Genomic DNA, 20930 nt, shown 5'->3' with positions numbered 1-20930 from the left:
CACTACTATTGTGTGCCTGTCAATTTCTACCTATAATTTCTCACCAAAATATCTTCTCATTTTTAAAAATTGTAAACGCAGTGCATACTTATAAAAGCCATCAGAAAATTTTTAATTTTATTTTAAAAAAAAGGAACAAGGGACTTTCCTGTTGGTACAGTGGTTAAGAATCTGCCTGCCAATGCAGGGGACATGGGTTCGATCCCTGGTCTGGGAAGATTCCATGTGCTGAGGAGCAACTAAGCCCTGTGCCACAACTACTGAGCCTGCGCTCTAGAGCCTGCATGCCACAACTACTGAGCTGCGTGCCACAACTACTGAAGCCTGTGTGCCTAGAGCCTGTGCTTCACAACAAGAGAAGCCACTGCAATGAGAAGCCCGTGCACCACAACGAAGAGTAGCCCCCGCTCGCCACAACTAGAGAAAGCCCTTGTGCAGCAACGAAGACCCAATTCAGCAAAAAAAAAAAAAAAAAGGAACAGTTATTCATAATTTTAGCACCAAGTACTAACCACCATTAACATACTTGTGTATAGTGTTCCAGGTTTCTTTTTATACATACACATACATTGTCTTTAAGGACAGTTTACACATACAAACTGTTTATAAAATATAGTTTTAACATAAAAATATACTTACTGTATTTTTTGGTATTGAAACATGTGATTGTATAATTTCTAACTGTACGGAAATATATAAAACTGAAAATACTCTGTAATTTCCCTGTAACTACCATTTATTTCATGTACACTTTTTATCATACAAATTAACTACCTGTTTCTTAAACAGTGAATATTATTTTTTGTATGGTAATATCATAATATATCTGACCAATCCTGTGTAAAGAGACACTGATTATCTTTTAAAATAATTTTTTAAATGCTGCAGTGCATGTACATTTTATACATATGTATTTTTGTGTCCTTATCCAATTATTTTCATAGGTGAGGTCTCTAAATGAGGCATTTCCAAATAAAGGTGGAAATATTTAAAATGTTAAAATTGCCTTAAGATAACAACTTACACTTCAATTGGCATGACAGTTCATTTTCTCAGCTCTCTCAATGATAAGGTTTATTATTATTTTTCATCTTTGCCAATATAAGACAGAAGAAGAATCTCATTGTTTTAATTTGAAATTCTTTGATTACTCGTGAGCTTAATCATCCTTTTATATGCCCATTGGCCATTTGCACTTCTTTTGTAAAATGCAGGCTCTTGCCTAGTCCTCTTCCCTTCCCCCAAGGGGGGTGTTCATCTTTTCCTTTTTGCTTTGTCAGAGTTCTTTGGTTCTCATTTTTGATCTTTTACTTCGGGTCGGTTTGATTCAGGCTTTCATCTTTTCACTTCACTGCCTGATGGAATATATATATATTCTCCATTAGTCTTTAATGTCCTTTATAGAAGCTGGCTCCCTTTCCTCTCTTCCTCCTTCCTTCCCTCTCTTTTCTCTTGTCTCCTGTTGTCCCTTTGTTTCTTTCTCTCTGTTTCTCTCTCTCTCCCTCATCTTTTTTTTTTTTTTTCGGTACATAAGTTTTTAATTTTGACCGAGTCGACTCTATCATCCTGGGCCTGGCGCCGCGTCAGCAGAGGGGGGCGGGGAGGCGAGCGCGGAACTGGGGGAAGGGAAGGGGCGGGGAGGAGCGGGCGGAGCAGCTGCGCGAGCTGCTGGGAGACCGCGCGGTGGGATCACACGGCGGCGGCGGCGGCGGCGGCGGCGGCGGCCCAGAGACCTGAGCGGCGAGACCTCGGCCCGCGGCCTACTCGGAGCCCTCTCTCCACCGGAGGACCAGGGATCCGCAGTCTTCAACATAGAGGTACCGTGCTCCGCGCTCCCCGCCCAGCCCGGCCCAGCCTGCTGCGGCGGTGCCTCCTTCCTTCCTTCTTCCCTCGCTCTCTCTCTCGCCCGCCCGCCCGCCCGCGCCTTCCCTGTCTGCCTGCGTCACTGCGGCCGCCATGGCTGAGAACGGCGAGAGCAGCGGCCCCCCGCGCCCCTCCCGCGGCTCTGCTGCGGCCCAAAGCCCTGCCTCTGCCCCGGCGGAGCCCAAAATTATCAAAGTCACTGTGAAGACCCCCAAAGAGAAAGAGGAGTTCGCAGTGCCCGAGAACAGCTCAGTCCAGCAGTTTAAGGAAGCGATTTCGAAACGCTTCAAATCCCAAACGGATCAGCTAGTGCTGATTTTTGCCGGAAAAATCTTAAAAGATCAAGATACCTTGATTCAGCATGGCATCCATGATGGACTGACTGTTCATCTTGTCATCAAAAGCCAGAACCGACCTCAGGGCCAGTCCACCCAGCCTAGTAATGCCGCGGGAACTAATACTACCACCGCGTCGACTCCCAGGAGTAACTCCACACCTATTTCCACAAATAGCAACCCGTTTGGGTTGGGGAGCCTGGGAGGACTTGCAGGCCTTAGCAGCCTGGGCTTGAGCTCGACCAACTTCTCTGAGCTCCAGAACCAGATGCAGCAGCAGCTCCTGTCCAGCCCTGAGATGATGATCCAAATCATGGAAAATCCCTTTGTTCAGAGCATGCTTTCGAATCCTGATCTGATGAGGCAGCTCATTATGGCCAATCCACAGATGCAACAATTGATTCAGAGAAACCCAGAAATCAGTCACCTGCTCAACAACCCAGATATAATGAGGCAGACCCTCGAAATCGCCAGGAATCCAGCTATGATGCAAGAAATGATGAGAAATCAAGACCTGGCTCTCAGCAATCTTGAAAGCATCCCAGGTGGCTACAATGCTTTACGGCGCATGTACACTGACATTCAAGAACCCATGCTAAATGCCGCACAAGAGCAGTTTGGGGGTAATCCGTTTGCCTCGGTGGGGAGCAGTTCCTCTTCTGGGGAAGGTACGCAGCCTTCCCGCACAGAAAATCGCGATCCACTACCCAATCCGTGGGCGCCACCACCGGCTACCCAGAGTTCTGCGACCACCAGCACAACAACGAGCAGTGGCAGTGGATCTGGCACTAGCTCTAGCAGTGCTACGGGGAACACAGTGGCTGCAGCTAATTATGTTGCCAGCATCTTCAGCACCCCAGGAATGCAGAGCTTGCTGCAACAGATAACTGAAAACCCCCAGCTGATCCAGAATATGCTGTCTGCACCCTATATGAGAAGCATGATGCAGTCGCTGACCCAGAATCCAGATTTGGCTGCACAGATGATGCTGAATAGCCCTGTGTTTACTGCAAATCCTCAGCTGCAGGAGCAGATGCGTCCACAGCTCCCTGCTTTCCTGCAGCAGATGCAGAATCCAGACACACTCTCAGCCATGTCAAACCCAAGAGCAATGCAGGCTTTAATGCAGATCCAGCAGGGGCTACAGACATTAGCCACTGAAGCACCTGGCCTCATTCCAAGCTTCACTCCAGGTGTGGGGGTGGGGGTGCTGGGAACAGCTATAGGCCCTGTAGGCCCAGTCACACCCATAGGCCCCATTGGCCCCATAGTCCCGTTTACTCCCATAGGCCCCATTGGACCCATAGGACCCACTGGCCCTGCAGGTCCCCCTGGCTCCACTGGCTCAGGCGCCCCCCCTGGGCCCCCTGTATCTAGCTCTGCACCCAGTGAAACTACGAGCCCAACATCGGAATCTGGACCCAACCAGCAGTTCATTCAGCAAATGGTGCAGGCTCTGGCTGGAGCAAATCCTCCGCAGCTGCCGAATCCAGAAGTCAGATTTCAACAACAACTGGAACAGCTCAACGCAATGGGGTTCTTAAACCGGGAAGCAAACTTGCAGGCTCTAATAGCAACAGGAGGCGACATCAATGCAGCCATTGAGAGGCTGCTGGGTTCCCAGCCATCATAATTACATTTCTGTACCTTGAAAAAATGTATCTTATTTTTGATAATGGCTCTTAAATCTTTAAACACACATAATTGTACTTTACTTTCACTTTGATTCTTTTAAATCTGTCTAGTTATAAATTTAATATGCATTTTAAGGTGGAGTCCTTTCCTCCCTCTTTGTTTCCTCCCTCCCTTCCCTCCTCCCTCCCTCCCTTCCCTCCTCCCTCCCTCCCCTCCTCCCTCCCTCCCTCCCCTCCTCCCTCCCCTCCTCCCTCCCCTCCTCCCTCCCTCCCTCCCTCCCTTCCTTCCTTCCTTCCTTCCTTCCTTCTCTGTTTTGAATGGTGGGAATCAATGCCATTTCACTCAAAGGTGTTGCATGCAAACACTTCTGCTTTTATTGTGATTTTTGGAAACAGATATCAACCTTTACAGTTGGGTGAACAAGTTTTGTCCTACAGATGTCCAATTTATTTGCATTTTAAACATTATCCTATGATAGTAATTAAATGTAGAATGAAAATATTAAAAACATAAATTAATTGAAGCTCTAATTTGTGGTACAATATTGCTTATTGTGACTTTGGCATGTATTTTTGCTAGCAAAATGCTGTAAGATTTATACCATTTGATCTTTTTTGCTATATTTATACACAGTACAGTAAGCACAATTGGAACTGTACATCTAGAAATATTACAACAGAATCTCTGAGCAGAATATGTATAACCAAAATGAGAAAGGATATAAGAAATATTTCTGGAGCTCGGTATATCTCACAATTTTGTAGAATCTTACAGCATCTTTGATAAACTTCTCAGTGGAAATGTTGGCTAGGCAAGTTCAGTTAAAATATAGTAGAAATGTTTATCCTGGTATCTCTACGTATACATTTAATTGTACAGAAAACTTACAGTGTGACATTGTGTCAACATTTGCAAATTGATTGTATATGATCTTAATCTTAGTGCAGCCTGAAGGATCAGTATAGTAATGCCAGGAAAGTGCTTTTTTTAAGACTTCCTTCTCAGCTTCTCCCATAAAGAGACCCTAATACGCATTTTGATTTGTAATTGGAAATGTAACTTTCACTGAAAATGTCATGTGACGTTTGCATTACTTTTAACTGCTGTGTATAAAGGAAACTGTATCTTTTGACTCTATCAGTTATTTCTCTTGTGCACAGGGAAAAATGCATTAAAAATGACTAAAAAAATAAAAAAATTTAAAATGGATAAATCTTTTCCTTTTTGCCTTCTGGCCCTAGAATCATGTTTAGAAGGATTGCCAACCCCAAGATTATATAAATCTTATCCTGTATTTCTCTAATTTTGATGGTTTTGTTTTTGAAAAAAAGTTCCTTTGCCCTGTCTGGAATTATTTTGATGTATAGATTTAGGTATTCTAACTTTTTTTTCCCCCCGAAGGGTAGACAGTTGTTACCCGGTTTTTATCTCATTGTCCTCATGCCCCCCTCCATTTGAAATGTCATACATATATATACTTTATTCTGTGTTTGAATTCTCTTTAGTACCACTGAACATTGTAGCCCCAGTACACCAGCCTGTAGTTATTGAGTTAGAAATGACTTCATATCTCTTAGGGTAAGTCCTCCTTTTGATCTTTTTTATTTTTCACAATTTTCTAATGATTCTGACGTGTTGATTTTACCAGATGAACTTTACAGTTATTAGACTTCCCTCCCCCCCAAAAAAATAAATTGGGAATTTGATTAGAATTGTCTTAAATTGATACGATAGTGAGAATTACAGTGCTTTCCAGAAACATGATATATTGCCTCATTTTTAAAAAGCTTTTACATCCTTCAAGAGAGTTTTATTTATTTAAGTCCTGTATAATTTGTAATAAATGTATTCCTAGGTAATACAGATATATGGGAAACAATACTGCAATTGTGAGCTCTTATTCACTGTGTTACCTGTGTGGTCATTTTTGCTATATAGGGGAAGAATGTATTTTCATAGATTAATTTTAAGTTGGCAGTTTATTGGAATCTATTAAATTCAGAGACATTCAGTTGATCCTTTTGAGTTTTTCCTGGTAAGCAATCATATCAATGATAAGTTATAATGATAGGTTATTTTCAAAATTTATAACATAGTTCTGATGGCATGGGTTAAACAATTCCAGAATAGTGCTAAAGAGGAAAAGTGGCAATGGCATTCTTGTCTTGTTTCTCATTTTAACCAGACTATGTTTGCTGCAGCAATTCTAAATTGCATTTTCGAAAGACCATTCCTCTGGGAGATGGTCAAATAAGTTTGCAAAATGCTGTATACTATAGCCCCTCTTGGAGAGTCATTAGGCAGTAAATTTTGACTAGTATTATGTTTAAAGGAGTATGTTCTTTAAACGATTAAAAACTATTTAATCTTATCTAACTCAGCATTTCCTAAACTTATTTGAGTAAAGAACAACTTTTTTCCCTTTAAACACCCTAATAACATTTGGCATATCAATGTTCCTCAGAACATCAAGTTAGGAAATGGTGATTTATTATTTCACTGCTGTATGATGCTTGGGTGTTCACAATAATTACAGTAGCAAAGTCTGCCATAATTAAGAATTTTTATGACATGAAGGATTTTATAGGCAATCAATATAAAAATTAGCCAGTAACATAGAAAATAGCAAGAAATCAATAGCTATAGGAAAAACTGGATGTTTTCTGAGGCCTGGCTCAGACAATTTAACAGGTAAATTTCTTTCAGGCATTCAAGGAACAGAGAATTCCTTAATTACCCTTGCCAAATGTTTCTCTACCTTTTAATACATTTTGTTTTCTCCCTGAAAAGGTCCAATCTTTAATTTATTAATTCTATTTTTTTGGTTGTATTTTTGCTTTCCAGTTAATTAATTTTTGTTTATAACTTTATTTACCCTTTTAAAAAAATTTAAAACTGTTCATCTCTTACATGATATAATTTCCTCTTATTATCTTGCAAGTTCTTTTCATAGGCTCTGTTTTTGTTTTGGGTTTTATCTACTGTTAATTCACAATTTATCCATTTATTCATCGTTGAATAAGAAGGGCATATCCTAACCTGCTATCTTTCTCCCTCCAATAAGAGTGGGGTAATTCTTTTATGCTTTCACTGTTTACTTGGTTGTCGTCCCCTCTCTAAGCTTACACTAGATGGCTAGATGGTGTAAGTTTATATTACTGGCTCTGTGAGCCAGCAGGATGAGGTAGTGGGGAGGGAGCTAGGGCCAGGGGCAATCCCAGCAGGAGATGTTCACCTCAAGTTGGCTTTCTTCATTTGCTCTTTTGGCCTCTACTTCAGGTATGTGATATCATATTATACTCGCCACTTGTGTGTGGCCAGTGTGTGAGTGGGTTGGATATAAAACATTGAAATAAGTCCTCCTGGTTTATTAATGAGGACTCATATCAGGTTGAGACCATCATGTTTATTGAGACCATGGTCAGAGACACTGAGCTTGCCTTCTGAGAAGGAGCAGCCTGCTCCAAAGTCTGTTGATGTGCAATGTCAAAATAGCAACAAATGGAGTAATTCCTGTCAGGGCCTAGCCCAGGGATTTGGGTTAAGGTATCAGGAGAGCCCTTTGGCCTGTGTTTCATGTTCACAAAACTCAAATTCAGAATTTTAACATTATTCTCAAATGAATTGATTACTCCAGCCATACAGCTAGACTGAGCTGGTTGAAAATGTTCATAATACAGCTTAATTTAGTAAATGTAAACTTTTAAAACTATGTGGCAATTTCGATATTTCCAATTTGTATTATTTTATTTAAAAAATGTATTGGGAGGCTTAGATGAAGAATGTTACTCAGGCTTACCTCAATTTATGAGAGGTTCTCATCCCAGTCTTTTTCACTGCCTGCTCCCACCTTCAGTCCTTGCTCCTTTAAGCTAGATGGTATTAGTGCTTTTCTGCCAGGATTTTCTTGATTTGTCAATATATCACAGAACTTAAGATTGGCGATATCTTTCAGTATGGCCCCATCAGCATCATGTCTTACAGAAATTCCTTGACAATTCTAATGCCCTCATTGTTTGTACAGGTTTTGCTCAATTTTTGTTTCCCTGTGGTCATTTCTATTGATTTGTAGGAGGAAGGACAAAAATTGGGGACCTTTTCCAATGCTACCATCTTCCCAGAAGTCTGTTAGGAAACTTAGGGGAAAAACAATTTTCTAAAACTAGAAAGGAGAAAAATGATTTGGATTATGATTTCAGATACCAGACTGAAGCCACCCAAAGAACAACTTCATCAGGTGGTGTACATTCTTACCAAGGCTTTAGACATTTTGATAATGGGTAAGCACCATTGGCAAAAGGTATTCTAAACCAGCAAACTCCAAAGGTTGGGTAAGCCACTCTCAAATAAGGAATTGTTTGTCCTGACATACATAGGCAACATTATTCATCAAATGGATATGTATTGAAGCATATGGCTAGCTAGCTTCAGCTGTACTGAGGTATCTAAACACAGATTTGGGTTCCCTAAGTACTATCAAAATTCAACTTCAGAACTTCTTAGCCCAATGTGTAGATTAGCAAATTTAAGGTAATTTCAGGAAAGATGCTTTAATTTATTATTAAAAGAATAGTTGATGAGCATGAAAGAAAAAAGACATGATTACTCAGCTCTAGCTTGGATTTCACAATATTGTTTCTGTTAGATTGGGATGATAATAATAGCTAATGTATTCATGGTTATGTTCAATTTTCATAGCAACCCTATATGGTAGTACTACTATTATCTTCCCCAGTTTACAGATAAGGAAATAAACTAACAGTTTAATTTTCTGGGGTCACACTGCTATTAAGTGACAGAGTCAAAATTTGAACCCAATTCTGAGATTCCAGAGTGTGTGCTTAACCAGTTCATTCTTCTGCTTTCCCCTGAATCTATTAAACTATACTGGTCTATTTATAATAGAGATTTTTATAATAAATTATGTACTAACTTGCCTCCTCGGTGTTGTTGTGGAGATACATTAGCTGTTGTTAAATGAATGCATCTCTGCTGCTTTTCACACTGGTGCAGCTCCCATAAAAATGCATATGTGAGAATCAGCTTTGTCATAATCAAAACTGCAATTTGGTGGTTTGGCTTTCTGACTTTTGAGTTATGGCGAATATTTGAAACTGTCCTTCAGTACATCTGTCCACAGTGTCCTAATACATACGGTATGCCTCCAAATTGGCAATCACATGGGCCACTTGTGCTTCAGCTGCTCTGGAGGATGCCTGCATTTTGTTGAGCTGCCTCCCAGAGACCTCAGAAGGCAATAAACATTGTGTACCTCACCATGGTATTTGGCAGTTTCTCAAAATGCCCTTAAGAATAAAATTGGAGTAACATGAGCTAGATAATAACAGGCCAGTAAATGGGTTAGTAAGTTGAATTGACAGTGTCAAATGATGTGTCAATATAAACAAGTGGTTTCTAACCTCAGTTCTGTCTCATTGAAATTATTTTTCAGTAACTAGTATGAAAATATAAAATAGCTTGCCCATCCCATGGCAAATAGTATAGCATTAGAAGGCAGAATAAATGCACTGGATGTCACTAACAAGATCCAAAAGTCCTTAGTAGATCGAAGAAAATCTATAGCCAAATCTAGCAGGATTAAATTGAATAGGATAAAATGTAAAGTCTTATATCAAAAATTCAGTTACTAAAGGAAAGGGGTTATGTGGCTTAAAAATAGCATTTGTGAAAAAGACTCAGTGATTTTAATTTACTATAAGTTTAACATGAGCCCACCATGTGAGATTATAGTGCACATGGGTGTAATGAAGTCTTAGGCTCTATTAATAGAGGCATGGTGTCCAGCACAGAGAAGTCCTTCATGATGTTTTTTTCTTTTCTTGATCATTTATGTTGAGAGATTTGGATCATTTCAGAGCACCACAATTAAGATGGACACAGACAACCTGGAAAGTGACCAAGATGGTAACTCATTTACAAATAGACACAGAACAATTATTAAAAGGAACAAGAATGTTTTAGTCTAAAGACTGGGTGTTGTGGTTTTTTTTTTTAAATAATTGAGGGCCTTGTCAGATAGAAGAGGCATAACATTTACTTGGGTAGTTTCAGAGGGCAAATCAATTTAAATTTTACAAGAAGTCAGAATTTTGGCTTACTCTTAGGAACTTTATAGCAATAAATTGAAGATACCCTTGTCACTGGAGCTGCTTAAACGGAAGCCCATTAGACAGAAATATTCAAGAATGAATTAGAAGACCTTCAAGATTCCTTCCAAAGCTAATATTCTCCCAAATGGACTTCTCAGCTTCTCACTGAAGTTTCAAGGGCTGGGGTCAAGGTTGTTACAGAATGAAGACATGTTACAAACTTCTGCATTTCTTACCTTAATAAATAGCAAATCAGAAGTAGACTGCCACCTTTGTTGACATAACGTCTAGATAAACTCATTGTTTTATTTCATGATCCTACACATGGGAAAAGGACTCAAACAAGATCTTAAACTGAATGTCAGAAAGTGCTGAGAGCTTGGGAGGAGGAAATAGGAGCAGATGCCTGAGGTCAAAGGACTCTAGTTTGAGAATGAAGGTTACAGTGCTATTCTGACCTCCTTTTTCTCTTGATAATATTCTCCTCCCCCTGGCATTCACCATGGTGATGTGAGTAAGCTGAAACTAAGAGTGGTATGTAAGATGTAAGGATATAGCAGTGTGTGTGTGTGAATGTCCATATATATATATATATAACATCTAATGGAAAACCTGAACAAACTTTTTGGCTGACCCAATATATACATATATGTATATATGTACATATATATATATATATATATATATATATATATAAATTCCGTACATAATTCTTTACTTAGGGTGATCCTTTTGGAGCAACAAAAAAGTTAGTACTGTGCTTTACATGATACCTTGGGTTTCATTACATCAAATAAATGACCTTAATATTTTTGAGTCATTATGCTTTGTATTCCTTATAAGTTACCCTAGGACTCCAAAGGGTTTGGAAAAGAGCATCTTGGTACTGGGTACAGGCTGAAACATATTAGTTTCCTTAATTGAGGAATGTAAATCGAACCTCAAATGTGTGTGTATGTGTAAGACTTTGTTTTGACAGCTAAATATAGGTCCCCTCCACATACACTTATACTAATGAACTACCCTGATATATTCCCCATGTAGATGTTTGCCTTCTCCATGAGCCTTCACCTGGATTAACCACATATTATGTGACCAGAGGCTATAGGAAAATTGTCTTGGCTTTCTTGCTTTACTCAAACCCCTGCTTCCATTTTTGGATGTATTCGTATATCTAGATGGCTTTAGGCAGTTTGACTTATTTTTATTTTTTTAATATCTTTATTGGAGTATAATTGCTTAACATTGATGTGTTAGTTTCTGCTGTATAACAAAGTGAATCAGGTATATGTATACATATATCCTCATATCTCCTCCCTCTTGCACCTCCCTCCCACCCGCCCTATCCCATCCCTCTAGGTGGACACAAAGCACCGAGATGATCTCCCTGTGCTATGTGGGTGCTTCCCACTAGCTATCAATTTCACATTTAGTAGTGTATATATGTCAATGCTTCTCTCTCACTTCGTCCCAGCTTACCCTTCAACCTCCACGTGTCCTCAAGTACATTCTCTACGTCTGTGTCTTTATTCCTAACCTTCCCCTAGGTTCCTCAGAACCATATTTTTTCCAGATTCCATATATATGTGTTAGCATACAGTATTTGTTTTTCTGTTTCTGACTTACTGCACTCTGTATGACAGATCCTGAGTCCATCCACCTCACTACAAATAATGTAATTTCATTTTTTATGGCTGAGTAATATTCCATTGTATATATGTGCCACATCTTCTTTATCCATTCATCTGTCGATGGACACCTAGGTTGCTTCAAAGTCCTGGCTAATGTAAATAGAGCTACAATGAACATTGTGGTACATGACTCTATTTGAATTACGGTTTTCTCAAGGTATATATGCCCAGTAGAGGGATTGCTGGGTCGTATGGTACTTCTGTTTTTGGATTTTAAGGAAACTCCATACTGTTCTCCATAGTGGCTGTATCAATTTACATTCCCGCAAACAGTGCAAGAGGGTTCCCTTTTCTCCACACCCTCTCCAGCACTTACTGTTTGTAGATTTTTTGACGATGGCCATTCTGACCAGTGTGACGTTATACCTCATTGTGCTTTTGATTTGCATTTCGCTAATGACTAGTGATGTTAAGCAACCTTTCATTTGTTTGTTGGCATTCTGTATATCTTCTTTGGAGAAATTTCTATTTAGGTCTTCTGCCCATTTTTGGATTGGGTTGTTTGTTTTCTGATATTGAGCTGCATGAGCTGCTTGTAAATTTTGGAGATTAATCCTTTCTCAGTTGCTTCATTTAAAAATATTTTCTCCCATTCTGAGGTTTGTGTTTTGGTCTTGTTTATGGTTTCCTTTGTTGTGCAAGAGGTTTGAAGTTTCATTAGGTCCCATTTGTTTCTTTCTGTTTTTACTTCCATTTCTCTAGGAGGTGGGTCAAAATGGATCTTGATATAATTTGTGTCATACAGTGTTCTTCCTATGTTTTCCTCTAAGAGTTTTATAGTGTCTGGCCTTAATTTGAGGTCTTTAATCCATTTTGAGTTTATTTTTCTGCATTGTGTTAGGGAGTGTTCTAATTTCATTCTTTTACATGTAGCTATCCAGTTCTCCCAGCACAACTTATTGAAGAGGCTGTCTTTTCTCCATTGTATATTTTTGCCTTTTTTATCAAAGGTAAGGTGACCATATGTGCGTGGGTTTTTCTCTGGGCTTTCTATCCTGTTGCATTGATCTATTCTGTTTTTGTGGCAGTACCATACTATCTTTTTTTTTTTAACGTCTTTATTGGAGTATAATTGCATTACAATGGTGTGTTAGTTTCTGCTTCATAAGAAAGTGAATCAGTTATACATATACATATGTTCCCATATCTCTTGCATCTCCCTCCCTGCCACCCTCCCTATACCACCCCTCTAGGTGGTCACAAAGCACCGAGCTGATCTCCCTGTACTATGTGACTGCTTCCCACCACCTATCTTATTTTATGTTTGGTAGTGTATATATGTCCATGCCACTCTCTCACGTTGTCACAGCTTACCCTTCCCCCTCTCTATATCTTCAAGTCCATTCTCTAGTAGGTCTGTGTCTTTATTCCGGTCTTACCTCTAGGATCTTCATGACTTTTTTTTTTCTCCTACATTCCATATATATGTGTTAGCATATGGTATTTGTTTTTCTCTTTCTGACTTACTTCACTCTGTATGACAGGCTATAGGTCCATCTACCTCACTACAAATAACTCAATTTCGTTTCTTTTTATGGCTGAGTAACATTACATTGTATATATGTGCCACATCTTCTTTTTCCATTCATCTGTTGATGGACACTTAGTTTGATTCCATCTCCTGGCTATTGTAAATAGAGCTGCAATGAACATTTTGATACATGACTCTTTTTGAATTATGGTTTTCTCAGGGTATATGCCCAGTAGTGAAATTGCTGTGTTGTATGGTAATTCTATTTTTAGTTTTTTAAGGAACCTCCATACTGTTCTCCATAGTGGGGGTTCAGTTTGCATTCCCACCAGCCATGCAAGAGTGTTCCCTTTTCTCCACAACCTCTCCAGCATTTATTTTTTCTAGATTTTTTGATGATGGCCATTCTGACTGGTGTGAGATGATATCTCATTGTAGTTTTGATTTGCATTTCCCTAACGATTAATGATGTTGAGGATTCTTTCATGTGTTTGTTGGCAGTCTGTTTATCTTCTTTGGAGAAATGTCTGTTTAGGTCATCTGCCCATTTTTGAATTGGGTTGTTTGTTTTTTTGTTGTTGAGCTGCATGAGCTGCTTGTAAATTTTGGAGTTTAATCCTCTGTCAGTTGCTTTATTGGCAAATATTTTCTCCCATTCTGAGGGTTGTCTTTTGGTCTTGTTTATGGTTTCCTTTGCTGTGCAAAAGGATTTAAGTTTCATTAGGTCCCATTTGTTTATTTTTGTTTTTATTTCCATTTCTCTAAGAGGTGGGTCAAAAAGGATCTTGCTGTGATTCATGTCATAGAGTATTCTGCCTATGTTTTCCTCTAAGAGTTTTATGGTGTCTGGCCTTACCTTTAGGTCTTTAATCCATTTTGAGTTTATTTTTGTGTATGGTGTTAGGGAGTGTTCTAATTTAATACTTTTACATGTACCTGTCCAATTTTCCCAACAGAACTTATTGAGGAGGCTGTCCTTCTCCACTGTATATTCATGCCTCCTTTATCAAAGATAAGGTGACCATATGTGCGTGTGTTTATCTCTGGGCTTTCTATCCTGTTCCATTGATCTATATTTCTGTTTTTGTGCCAATACCATAATGTCTTGATTGCTGTAGCTTTGTAGTATAGACTGAAGTCAGGAAGCCTGATTCTTCCAGCTCCATTTTTCGTTCTCAAGATTGCTTTGGCTATTCGGGGTCTTTTGTGTTTCCATACAAATTGTGAAATTTTTTGTTCTACTTCAGTGAAAACTGCCAGTGGTAGTTTGATAGGGATTGCATTGAATCTGTAGATTGCTTTGGGTAGTAGATTCATTTTCATAATATTGATTCTTCCAATCCAAGAACACGGTATATCTCTCCATCTATTTGTATCATTTTTAATTTCGTTGACCAGTGTCATAATTTTCTGCATATAGGTCTTTTGTCTCCTTAGGTAGGTTTATTCCTAGATATTTTATTCTTTTGGTTGCAATGGTAAATGTGAGTGTTTTCTTAATTTCACTCTCAGATTTTTCATTATTAATGTATAGGAATGCCAGAGATTTCTGTGCATTAATTTTGTATCCTGCTACTTTACCGAATTCATTGATTAGCTCTAGTAGTTTTCTGGTAGCATCTTTGGGATTCTCTATGTATATTATCTTGTCATCTGCAAACAGTGACAGCTTTACTTCTTCTTTTCCGATTTGGATTCCTTTTATTTCTTTTTCTTCTCTGATTGCTGTGCCTAAACCTTCAAAAACCATGTGGAATAATAGTAGTGAGAGTGGGCAACCTTGTCTTGTTCCTGATCTTAGGGGAAATGGTTTCAGTTTTTCACCATTGACAATGATATTGGCTGTGGTTTTCTCATATATGACCTTTATTATGTTGATGAATGTTCCCTCTATGCCTACTTTCTGCAGGGTTTTTATCATAAATGAGTGTTGAATTTTGATGAAAGATTCTTCTGCATCTATTGAGATGATCATATGGTTTTTGTCCTTCATTTTGTTAATATGGTGTATCACATTAAATAATTTGCGTATATTGAAGAATCCTTGCATTCCTGGAATAAACCCCACTTGATCATGGTGTATGATCCTTTTAATGTGCTGTTGGATTCTGTTTGCTAATATTCTGTTGAGGAGTTTTGCATCTATATTCATCAGTGATGTTGGCCTGTGGTTTTCTTTCTTTGTGACATATTTGTCTGGTTTTCATTGTTATTTGTTTCTAGGTATTTGTTGATTTCCTCTTTGATTTCATGAGTCATCACTTCGTCAATAAATAGTGTATTGTTTAACCTCCATGTGTTTGTATTTTTTACAGATCTTTTTCTGTAATTGATATCTAGTCTCATAGCGTTGTGTTTGGAAAAGATACTTGATACAATTTCAATTTTCTTAAATTTACCAAGGCTTGATTTCTGACCCAAGATATGATCTATCCTGGAGTACATTCCATGAGCACTTGATAAAAATGTTTACTCTGTTTTTTTTGGATGGATTGTCCTGTAAATATCAATTAAGTCTATCTTGTTTAATGTATCATTTAAAGCTTGTGTTTTCTTATTTATTTTCATTTATTTTCATTTTGGATGATCTGTCCATTGGTGAAAGTGGGGTGTTAAAGTCCCCTACTATGATTGTGTTACTGTCGATATTCCCTTTTATGGCTGTTAGTATTTGCATTATGTATTGAGGTGCTCCTAGGTTCGGTGCATAAATGTTTACAATTGTTATATATTCTTCTTGGATTGATCCCTTGATCATTATGTAGTGTCCTTCTTTCTCTCTTGTAATAATAGTCTTTATTTTAAAGTCTATTTTGTCTGATAAGGGAATTGCTACTCAGGCTTTCTTTTGATTTCCATTTGCATGGAATATCTTTTTCCATCCCCTTACTTTCAGTCTGTATGTGTCCCTAGGTCTGAAGTGGGTCTCTTGTAGACAGCATATATATGGGTCTTCTTTTGTATCCCTTCTGCCAGTCTATGTCTTTTGGTGGGAGCATTTAATCCATTTACATTTGAGGTAATTATCGATATGTATGCTCCTATTCCCATTTTCTTAATTTTTGGGGGTTTGTTATTGTAGGTCTTTTCCTTCTCTTTTGTTTCTTACCTAGAGAAGTTCCTTTAGCATTTGTTTTACAGATGGTTTGTTGGTGCTGAATTCTCTTAATTTTTGCTTGTGTGTAAAGGTTTTAATTTCTCCATCAAATGTGAATGGGGTCCTTGCTGGGTAGAGTAATCTTGTTTGTAGGTTTTTCTCCTTCATCACTTTAAATATGTCCTGCCAGTCCCTTCTGGCTTGCAGAGTTTCTGCTGAAAGATCAGCTGTTAACCTTATGGGGATTCCCTTGTGTGTTATTTGTTGTTTTTCCCTTGCTGCTTTTAATATGTTTTCTTTGTATTTAATTTTTGACAGTTTGATTTATATGTGTCTTGGCGTGTTTCTTCTTGGATTTATCCTGTATGGGACTCTCTGTGCTTCCTGGACTTAACTATTTTCTTTCCCATATTAGGGAAGTTTTCAACTATTATCTCTTAAAATATTTTATCAGTCCTTTTCTTTCCATCTTCTACTTCTGGGACCCCTATAATTCGAATGTTTGTGTGTTTAGTGTTGTCCCAGAGGTCTCTGAGACTGTCCTCAGTCCTTTTCATTCTTTTTTTCTTTATTTTTCTCTGCAGTAGTTATTTCCACTATTTTATCTTCCAGGTCACTTATCCGTTCTTCTGCCTCAGTTATTCTGCTATTGATCCCTTCTAGAGTATTTTTAATTTCATTTATCATGTTGTTCATCATTGCTTGTTTCCACTTTAGTTCTTCTAGGTGCTTGTTAAATGTTTCTTGCATTTCTCTCTTCTCCTTCCAAGATTTTGGATCATCTTTACTATCATTCTGAATTCTTTGTTAGGTAGGCTGCCTATTTTGTCTTCATTTGTTAGGTCTGGTGGGTTTTTACCTTGCTCCTTCATCTGCTGTGTGTTTTTCTTCTTCTCATTTTGCTTTTCTTACTGTGTTTGAGGTCTCCTTTTTGCAGCCTGCAGGTTTGTAGTTCCCATTGTTTTTGGTGTCTGTCCCCAGTGGCTAAAGTTGGTTCAGTGTGTTGTGTAGGTTTCCTGGTGGAGGGGACTAGTGCCTGTGTTTTGGTGGATGAGGCTGTATCTTGTCTTTCTGGTGGGCAGTTCCACGTCTGGTGGTGTGTTTTGGGTGTCTGTGGTCTTATTATGATTTTAGGCAGCCTCTCTGCTAATGGGTGGATTTGTGTTCCTGTCTTGCTAGTTCTTTGGCATAGGGTGTCCATCACTGTAGCTTGCTGGTCGTTCAGTGAACCTGGGTCTTGGTTTTGAGATGGAGATCTCTGGGAGATTTTCACTGTTTGATATTACATGGAGCTGGGAGGTCTCTTGTGGACCAGTGTCCTGAAGTTGGCTCTCCCACCTCCGAGGCACAGCACTGACTGCTGCCTGCAGCACCAAGAGCCTTTCATCCACATGGCTCTGAATAAAAGGGAGAAAAATTAGAAAGTAAGAAATAAAGAAAGAAGAAAAGAAAGAAAGGAAGAAAGAAAGAACGGTGAAGAAGAAAAAGGATAAAATAAAGATAAAATAAAATAGTTATTAAAATAAAAAATAATTATTACGAAAAAATATTTTAAGTAAAAAAATAAATATACGGACGGACAGAGCCCTAGCACATATGGTGAAAGCAAAGCTATACAGACAAAATCTCACAGAGAAGCATACACATACTCACAAAAAGAGGAAAAGGGGAAAAAATAATATATCTTGCTCTCAAAGTCCACTTCCTCAATTTGGGATGATTCATTGTCTATTCAGGTATTCCACAGATGCAGGGTACATCACATTGTTTGTAGAGGTTTAATCCTCTGCTCCTGAGGCTGCTGGGAGAAATTTTCCTTTCTCTACTATGTTCACACAGCTCCCGGCGCACAGCTTTGGATTTGGCCCCTCCTCTTCGTGTAGGTCCCCTGACGGCATCTGTTCTTCGCTTAGACAGGACAGGGATAAAGGAGCAGCTGATTCAGGGGCTCTGGCTCACTCAGGCCAGGGGGAGGGAGGGGTGTGAATGCAGGGCGAGCCTGCAGTGGCAGAGGCCGGCGGGTCGTTGCACCAGCCTAAGGTGCTCTCTGCTTTCTCCTGGGGAAGTTGTCCCTGGATCACGGGACCCTGGCAGTGGCAGGCTGCACAGGCTCCCGGAAGGGGAGGTGTGGATAGTGACCTGTGCTCCCAGACAGGCTTCTTGGTGGCGGCAGCTGCAGCCTTAGCGTCTCATGCCCGTCTCTGGAGTCTGTGCTGTTAGCCACGGCTCGCACCCATCTCTGGAGCTTCTTTAAGCAGTGCTCTTAATCCTCTCTTCTCGGGCACCAGGAAACAAAGAGCGAAGAAAAGTCTCTTGCCTCTTCGGCAGGTCCAGACTTTTTCCGGACTCCCTCCTGGCTAGCCATGGTGCACTAACCCCTTCAGGCTCTGTTCACGCCACCAACCCCAGTCCTCTCCCTGCAATTCGACCAACCGATGGAAGCCCGAGCCTCAGCTCCCAGCCCCCGCCCGCCCCGGCGGTTGAGCAGACAAGCCTCTTGGGCTGGTGAGTGCCAGTTGGCACCCATCGTCTGTGCAGGAGTCTCTCCGCTTTGCCCTCCGCACCCGTATTGCTGTGCTCTCCTCTGCGGCTTTGAAGCTTCCCTCCTCTGCCACCCACAGTCTCCACCTGCAAAGGGGCTTCATAGTGTTTGGAAACCTTTCCTCCTTTACAGCTCCCTCCCAGTGGTGCAGGTCCCGTCCCTATGCTTTTGTCTGTGTTTATTCTTTTTTCTTTTGCGCTACTCAGGTACTTGGGCAATTTCTTGCCTTTTGGGAGGTCTGAGTTCTCTGCCAGCGTTCAGTGGGTGTTCTATAGGAGCAGTTCCACATGTACTTGTATTTCTGATATATCTGTGGAGAGGAAGGGAATGTCCGCATCTTACTCTTGCACCATCTTCCCGGCCCTCCTCCATACTATCTTGATTTCTGTACCTTTGTAGTATAATCTGAAGTCAAGGAGGCCGATTCCTCCTGCTCCATTTTTCTTACACAATATTTCTTTGACTGTTCGCTGTTTTTTGTGTTTCAATGCAAATTGTGAAATTTTTTGTTGTACTTCTGTGCAAAATGCCATTGGTAGTTTGATAAGGATTGCATTGAATCTGTAGATTGCTTTGGGTAGTTTAGTCATTTTCACAATGTAGATTCTTCCAATCCAAGAACATGGTGTATCTGTCCTTCTGTTTGTATTGTCTTTTAATTTCTTTCATAAGTTTCTTAATGGTTTTCTGCATAAAGGTCTTTTGTCTCCTTCGGTAGATTTATTCCTATGTATTTAATTCTTTTTGTTGCAATGGTAAATGGGAGTGTTTCCTTAATTTCTCTTACAGATTTTTCATCATTATTGTACAGGAATGCAAGAGATTTCTGTGCCTTAATTTTATATCCTACTACTTTACCAAAGTCATTGATTAGCTCTAGTAGTTTTCTGGTAGTATCTTTAGGATTCTCTATGTATAATATGATGTCATCTGCAAATAGTGACACTTTCTTTTCCATTTTGGATTCCTTTTATCTCCTTTTCTTCTCTGATTGCCATGGCTACAACTTCCAAAACTATGCTGAATAACAGTGGAAGAGTGGGCAACCTCGTCTTGTTCCTGATCTTAGAGGAAATAGTTTCAGTATTTCACCATTGAGAGCGATGTTGGCTGTGGGTTTGTCATATATGGCCTTTATGATATTGAATTAGGATCTCTCTGTGCCCACTTTCTCGACGATTTTTATCATAAATAAATGGGTGTTGAATTTTCTCGAAAGCTTTTTCTGCATCTATTGAGATGAAATGGTTTTTGTCCTTCAATTTGTTAATATGTTATACCACATTGACTGATTTGCATTTATTGAAGAATCTTTGCATTACTGGGATAAACCCCATTTGATCATGGTGTATGATTCTTTTAATGTGCTTTTGCATTCTGTTTGCTGCTATTTTTTTGAGGATTTTGGCGTCTATGTTCATCAGTGATATTGGCCTGTAGTTTTCTTTCTTTGAGACATCTTTTTCTGGTTTTGGTATTGGGGTGATGGCCTCAGAATGAGTTTGGGAGTGTTCCTCCCTCTGCTATATTTTGGAAGAGTTTGAGAAGGATAGGAGTTAGCTCTTCTCTAACACATATATATGTTTGAAGATTTTTAATCACAGTTTTAATATCAGTGTTTTTGACTGGTCTGTTCAAACTTTCTGTTTCTTCCTGGTTCAGTCTCGGAAGGTTGTGCCTTTCTAAAATTTGTCCATTTCTTTCAGGTTATCTATTTTATTGGCATGGAGTTGCTTGTAGTAATCTCTCATGATCCTTTTATTTCTGCAGTGTCAGTTGTTACTTCTTTTTCATTTCTAATTCTGTTGATTTGCGTCTTCTTCCTTTTTTTCTTGATGAGTCTGGGTATGATTTATCAGTTTTGTTTATCTTCTCTAAGACCAGCTTTTAGTTTTATTGATGTTTGCTATTGTTTCATTCATTTCTTTTTCATTTATTTCTGGTCTGATCTTTATGATTTCTTTCCTTCTTCTAAGTTTGGGTTTTTTTCTTCTTTCTCTAATTGCTTTAGATATAAGGTTAGGTTTTTTATTTGAGTTGTTTCTTGTTTCTTGAGTTAGGGTTGTCTTGCTATATATAAACTTCCCTCTTGGAACTGCTTTTGCTACATCTCATAGGTTTTGGATTGTCGTGTTTTCATTGTCATTTGTTTCTATGTACTTTTCGATTTCCTTTTTGATTTCTGC

At 39.3% G+C, this 20930-nt stretch overlaps 1 protein-coding gene and 1 long non-coding RNA gene across 2 annotated transcripts in view; both read left to right on the top strand.

Annotated features, from left to right (window-relative positions):
• Nucleotides 1-1174: 1174 nt before the first annotated feature.
• The window catches only part of LOC137217582 (uncharacterized), a 109198-nt gene continuing 89442 nt past the window's right edge, over nucleotides 1175-20930 (top strand). The window contains exon 1 of the long non-coding RNA XR_010940144.1: nucleotides 1175-1817. This is a non-coding gene — a long non-coding RNA (uncharacterized lncRNA). The remainder of the gene's footprint in view (nucleotides 1818-20930) is intronic.
• Nucleotides 1811-5046, top strand: UBQLN2 (ubiquilin 2). The gene has a single exon (XM_067724607.1). The coding sequence runs from the start codon at nucleotides 1957-1959 to the stop codon at nucleotides 3829-3831; it is 1875 nt and encodes a 624-aa protein (XP_067580708.1). The 5' UTR covers nucleotides 1811-1956; the 3' UTR covers nucleotides 3832-5046.

This window comes from Pseudorca crassidens, chromosome X (assembly GCF_039906515.1).
Source record: "Pseudorca crassidens isolate mPseCra1 chromosome X, mPseCra1.hap1, whole genome shotgun sequence".
NCBI lineage: Eukaryota > Metazoa > Chordata > Mammalia > Artiodactyla > Delphinidae > Pseudorca > Pseudorca crassidens.
Note: the sequence above shows the minus strand (reverse complement) of the source record. Positions and strands in the feature narration are given on the sequence as shown.